Source organism: Diaphorina citri, unplaced genomic scaffold (genome assembly GCF_000475195.1).
Source record: "Diaphorina citri unplaced genomic scaffold, Diaci psyllid genome assembly version 1.1 scaffold653, whole genome shotgun sequence".
Taxonomy (NCBI): Eukaryota; Metazoa; Arthropoda; class Insecta; order Hemiptera; family Psyllidae; genus Diaphorina; species Diaphorina citri.
This window is the reverse complement of record NW_007378086.1, coordinates 89487-95911: the sequence shown is the minus strand read 5'-3', so window position 1 is coordinate 95911 and position 6425 is coordinate 89487. Positions and strand designations below refer to the sequence as shown.

Genomic DNA, 6425 nt, shown 5'->3' with positions numbered 1-6425 from the left:
AAAAAAAAAAAAAAAAAAAAAAAAAAACACATTGAAAAAGATTTACTTATTCAAATTTGAAAATCAAATTTCAGGTCATCGATTTGACTCACTTCCTTGACGTTTCGCCCGTCTATGGTTCCACCAGAAAGATCGCCGAAAAGTTGAGATTATTCAAAGGGGGCCTCCTGAAAGGCCAACATGTTGGTGGCAAGGAATACCCTCCTAACTACGGCCGGCCTAAGTCCAAGTGTGATATTCAGCCTGATGAACCGGCCGTGTGTTATTTCGCAGGTAAAATGTCTTGTGAGCGGTAGGCCGCGGGTTCGATTCCCGCCCGGGGCGAATTTTATCTTGAAGGGATAAGGTTCGTTCTCGAAACTGATGGGTTTCTCCTATCCTGTCTTCCTTCTTCCTTTCAATTCGGGACAATAAGACCCTAGAAGTTACAGTTTTTTTTCAAGAGGTTTGATAGAGGGAACTGTAACTGTTAAGGTCTTATCGTCCCGAAATCGAAGAGAGAAGGAACATCGGATAGGAGAAAGACAGCTGTTCCAAGAACGAACCCTATCTATTTAAGATAAAATCCGCCCCGGGCGGGAATCCAACCCGCGGCCTAGCGCTCACAAGGCAGGCGCGCTTCCAAGCTAACTAGGCTGGCAAAATGCATTTTGAAAACGGGAATTTAATGAAATATGCAGAGTAGCAACCTACTCGTAAGGTAAATACCTATTCCAATCCGTCATCGCTATGCATAGGTATCAAGAGAAAAAACATATAATTACGCGATCAAACTGCAGAGTAGCAACCTACTCGTAAGGTAAATACCTATTCCAATCCGTCATCGCTATGCATAGGTATCAAGAGAAAAAACATATAATTACTCGATCAAACTGGGGGGGCCCATGGCACTTTGTTAACTGTTTAACTAGAGTTCGTAATCAGGGTTAAAGTCATCACTCAATCACTCATTTCTCTAGGATTTTAATGACTTTACGAACTTTGTTAACTGTTTAACTAGAGTTCGTAATCAGGGTTAAAGTCATCACTCAATCACTCATTTCTCTAGGATTTTAATGACTTTACGCGTTTAGTACCTAAGGCTGAATGCATTTCTATTTATCTAGCAGAACAGGATATTTCTTTCTTCTTCTTCTTCGGACGGTTGTGGGTTAGTCGTCTATACACGAGCCACGTTTGTCTTTGCTTAACCTTAGGTCAACTGTTAAAGGCTAGATTTATTTTCAATAATGTGTTTTTTAGGCATTTTATTTGGACTTTTTTTTTCGAAGTGTGATCATCCCAGGTACGTCCGACAGAAGGCTGGAAAGCCCTTTTATTTATCCCATTTTTTGTGGAATCATTTCCATAAAGGACATCAAACTTGATGACTCTTTCCCGTTTATTTTACAGGAGACTCACGCGCCAATCAAAACAGTTTCCTCACGCCTCTCCAGGTTCTATTCCTGAGATTACACAACATCCTGGCTCGAGAATTCGCCAAGATCAATCACCACTGGGATGATGAACGTCTTTATCAGGAAGCCAGGAAAACGGTGATCGGAATTTATCAATGGATTACTTACGAGGAAATGCTGCCTGTTCTGATTGGTGAGATTGATAAGTCATTAGGTTAAACTTTGAAAAGGCGTCGTTTTTATTTAATTTTAAATAAAAATGTGAGTACAACAATGAGAACTTACCTTTTTGAATTTTTAAACACAAAGAAACGTACACAAACACAATAATTACACGTTTTGCTCTTAAGTGAACTTTAGTTCAATACCTGCTCTATTTCCTACACTTCATTTACCTTGTCCTCTATTATTAATTGACTAATTGACCACGGGAGGTTTTGGCCGAATCCGAATACAATTGTTGCAACGTAACCAATTCTGTATCCTGTGCTTACATAATTCTTGCCCCCATTTTTATTGTTGAAAGTGATATGGATGTCACCTTCTAAAATCAATTTAAGAACAATGGGTTGTCCTCCGCGCTTTGCATATTAATTATGTTATGTACATATAATTTTAATTAATAATGTTCTTGTACGAATTTACGAAGTACCTGTCTATAGCTTCCTAATTTATAATGTACCTATTATTATTATTATTATTATTATTATTATTATTATTATTATTATTATTATTATTATTATTATTATTATATTATTATTATTATTATTATATTATTATTATTATTCATTATATTTATTATTATTATTATCTATTATTATTATTATTATTATATTATTATTATTATTATTTTCTCTTAGATATTACTTATATGTTTGTTATATTATACCTACCCAACAAAGCAGTGCTTTATTAAAATGTTGAAATAAAGGGATTGTCTGTCCTAATACCCTACCTCGACAGTTTAAATCTCTTAGAAAAGCATATGTACTTCATCTTTTGCCGTCTTTCAAGGGGCAGGGTTCACGTCTTATAAGTCCTCTTCCATACAATCCGAATTTCTTTACAGGAAAAGACGTAGTAGCTGAACATGAGCTGAAAACCAACGCAAAAACAGATGCTTACAAGGATTACGTTAATCCAGGAACTCTCAACGAATTCCAGACAGCAGCGTACAGGACTTTGCATGGAATTATCCCTAAAGTTGTGTGGTAAGGAAATTTGGACGCTTTTTTTTTAGCTAAATCCTCTTGAGGGATGATTTTTTTTCGCCTCAAGTAAATTGGTAGGTATTGCACATTAGTCTTTCCCAAAGGGCTCTTGAATATTCCAATTTCGCTCGTAGTACCTACCTACATTTTTCGGCCGATCAATTTTATGACTAAGATAAAGAGTTCCTTTTCAAGTTAGCTCTGTTGTAGATCTATTAATTCAATCCATTCCAGGATGATAGCAAAGAGTGGCAAGGCAGCCCAAATTGACATGGTAACATGGATGCATAGACCCAGTATTGTTCAGGGATATTTGGACCACTTGCTAGAAGGACAACAGACACAGTTCATCCAGCCTTTCGAGGATTGGTGGGAAGACTTTAACGTGAGTTTCCAAGATAACATAAGATTCGATTTATTTGTAATATTTTATTATTACCTATTACCTACTATAACAAAAGGTTCTGTCTCAAAAATGGTTAGGTAATAGGTACACATGTTTAAAACAAATTGGTTGTGTGGAAAATGGTGAAAACGAGTTGAAAGGAGGTTAGAGGTATGAAAGTTGACTCGCCTAAATTGACAATGACGTTAATTTATCGTAATTTTTGACGAATTGGACAAACCTTTTGACCCCTACAGACATTCGAACGGATGACATTTTTTCCCCACAAAATTTTATTGATTTCCCATGCTTTCTTCTCACAGATCAACAATAAACTCAAAACCAACCACCCCCCATTCCAATATGACCCACATGGGGATGATTTGACAGCTATAGGTATTCAAAGACAGCGAGACTACGGTATGCCGGGTTACAACGAGTTCAGAAAATACGCTGGCCTCAAACCGGTGAAAAGTTTTGAAGAACTGAGTGATGTTATTGGGCCAGAGGTATGTATAATATGTAGTACTGAAAAGTCCTTTTTTACTCCAGAAACAGGAAATAATAATGTTGTCAAATTCTCTCTATCCTAAACCAGTAAGGTTCGTTCTACAGAAAGGCTGGACTTTTTTTTTGTCGTGACTCGAACGGTTTGTCCAATTTTGAGCCTTTACAGTCCCAGTCCCCTCTAGCAAACCTATCTCTCAAGTTTTTTCTGAGCCAAAAGTCGTTCCGGCAGTATAAACAGGGTATATTCTATTCTATTTTCAGAATATTCATCTGTTGAAGTTGGGCTACAAGCATGTGGATGACATTGACCTATTCGTCGGCGGATATTTGGAGAATCCTTTGCATGACAGTTTGTTTGGACCTACCTTTACTTACGTTATAGCTGATCAGTTTTACAGATGGAAATTCGGGGACAGATTTTGGTTCAGTGTTCTTGGCAAACCTTGGTCGTTTACAGAAGGTAACAATAATTATGTGGTCATTTACAAAAAGGTAACAATAATTGTTTGGTCATTTACAGAAGGTAACGGCTGGCTCGATCCCAGCCGAGGTATGGAATTTTATCCTCATTTATTTGAGAATTTGACCACATAATAATGGAGCTCCGTAGACTGAATCCAAGACGAGTATTGAGTTGCCTTCTGTGTTTTAATGCCCACTGCATTGGCCTCTTCTCACTTTTGATAGAGTAGGTACAAGTTTGTGCGACGTTCTTCCGGGGGGGGAGTTTTGGACACAGGAAATTTAAGTGACAATGGCGAGTCAAGTTGACTGGGTGTGAGCCGGGGACTTGACTCAAATAAATATTATTCAACACCGATTTTTTTTTTTTTTTTTAGCTAAATTCTCTTGAGGGATGATTTTTTTTCGTCTCAAGTAAATTGGTAGGTACTTAGGTAGGTATTGCACATTAGTCTTTCCCAAAGGGCTCTTGAATATTCCAATTTCACTCGTAGTACCTACCTACATTTTTCGGCCGATTAATTTTATGATTAAGATAAAGAGTTACTTTTCAAGTTAGCTCTGTCGATCTATTAATTCGATCCATTCCAGGATGATAGCAAAGAGTGGCAAGGCAGCCCAAATTGACATGGTAACGTGGATGCATAGACCCAGTATTGTTCAGGGGTATTTACTAGTATACATATTCAAAATGTGGTGTAAAACTCATGGCTTTGTCCAGACTCACACCCAGGTATTTGCATGTTGATACCTATTCTAAACTTTCAGATCCCATTTTTACGGATAGATTCAGGGACAGAATTTGGTTTCTAGCACTTTTAATCAACCTCTCCTCTTTCTTTGTATCGGTACCACTGATGCTCATTTCTCTGGAAATCTTCAAGGAACTCAATGGCCTCACAATTTCAGAATCAAAGTTTTCAGCCATTGTGGGCAATTAACAGTATTGAAAATCAGCTTAGATCAAAGTCTTCAAATTAAAAAACAGCAAAACGCTTTCTTTCAGAAAATAGAAAAAGAAACTATTAAAAAAAAGCAATAAGCAAAACACTTTCTTTAAGAAAATAGAAAATCTGGAAATTCTGAAAAACTGAAAAAAAATCCCTAAAAAAGTAAACAAACACAAAAAATCATCCGTTAGGACATCTTATGAGAGAATTTCCTATCATTAAATTAGTAGGGTGAATTGATGGGAGAAATGTCTTAACGGAGGTTGGTGAAATGCAATTTTCAACTTTAATTCCCCATCAGTGCTTAATGATTCAATTAAGGCTTGATTGAAGTTTGGTGAAATCGGCTATTATTCTTCTTATTTTTTTTTCTTGTTCTTCTTCTTGATGACGTAAATTTTAACCTTCCCTTTTATAGTTACCTAGTTCTTCATCGAAACTCAATTTTGAGGCAAACAAGTAGGTTAGGTAGGTACTTCTTAAAAATTCGTGAGGTATTGCGAGGGACATAGGAGAAATAAAGAAAAGGAATTTCATTTGTGTTGAGCATAGGTACTTATGTGAGCTTGTCAAATATATCATCACCTTTTTGATATACCTCGGTAAATGATGACTTGACTTGAACTCGAACCACCAACCTCCAGATCTGAAGTCCAAGTGCAACGCGTTAACCACTACACCAGGTTAGTCTGCGAGCTGCGAGGGTTGGTATGTGAGCTGCAACCCGTTTAACTGTATGATCCTGTGTCAGAATTCATTTCACCTTTTTTGCTGGAATTCAAAATTCAAAATAGCTTCTCCGTTTTCCTGAAGCGTGAAGTAATTATAAATTAGCCAATATAGAATTTGTCATTGTTTCATGTCTTATCACAAAGACATGCATCAGGCTACGCTGATTATAAAATTAAAAAAACCACAAATCCTCTGGGTTACGCTCAAAATCTAGTGGTTAATTTTCAGACCTTGTTCAAACTTTGGGTGACGAGTTTCATCGCTTATTTTAATTAATAATGTTCTTGTACGAATTTACGAAGTACCTGTCTATAGCTTCCTAATTTATAATGTACCTATTATTATTATTTTCTCTTAGATATTACTTCTATTACTTTCTTCTTTGTTATATTATACCTACCCAACAAAGCAGTGCTTTATTAAACTGTTGAAATAAATAAGGGATTTGTCTGTCCTACCCTACCTCGACAGTTTGAATCTCTTAGAAAAGCATATGTACTTCATCTTTTGCCGTCTTTCAAGGGGCAGGGTTCACGTCTTATAAGTCCTCTTCCACACAATCCGAATTTATTTACAGGAAAGGACGTAGTAGCTGAACATGAGCTGAAAACCAACGCGAAAACAGATGCTTACAAGGAGTACGTTAATCCAGGAACTCTCAACGAATTCCAGACAGCCGCATACAGGACTTTGCATGGAATTATCCCTAAAGTTGTGTGGTAAGGAAATTTGGACGCTTTTTTTTTTTTTTTTTTTTTTTTTTTTCTTAATTTTTTTT

At 36.6% G+C, this 6425-nt stretch overlaps 1 protein-coding gene across 1 annotated transcript in view; it reads left to right on the top strand.

Moving 5' to 3' along the window:
- The window catches only part of LOC103510881 (peroxidase-like), a 19907-nt gene that overhangs the window by 9315 nt on the left and 4167 nt on the right, over positions 1-6425 (top strand). Inside the window, exons 5-10 of the mRNA XM_008475580.3 lie at positions 75-273; positions 1393-1590; positions 2467-2608; positions 2843-2993; positions 3317-3502; positions 3765-3963. Coding sequence (XP_008473802.1) covers positions 75-273; positions 1393-1590; positions 2467-2608; positions 2843-2993; positions 3317-3502; positions 3765-3963 — 1075 coding nt within the window. The remainder of the gene's footprint in view (positions 1-74; positions 274-1392; positions 1591-2466; positions 2609-2842; positions 2994-3316; positions 3503-3764; positions 3964-6425) is intronic.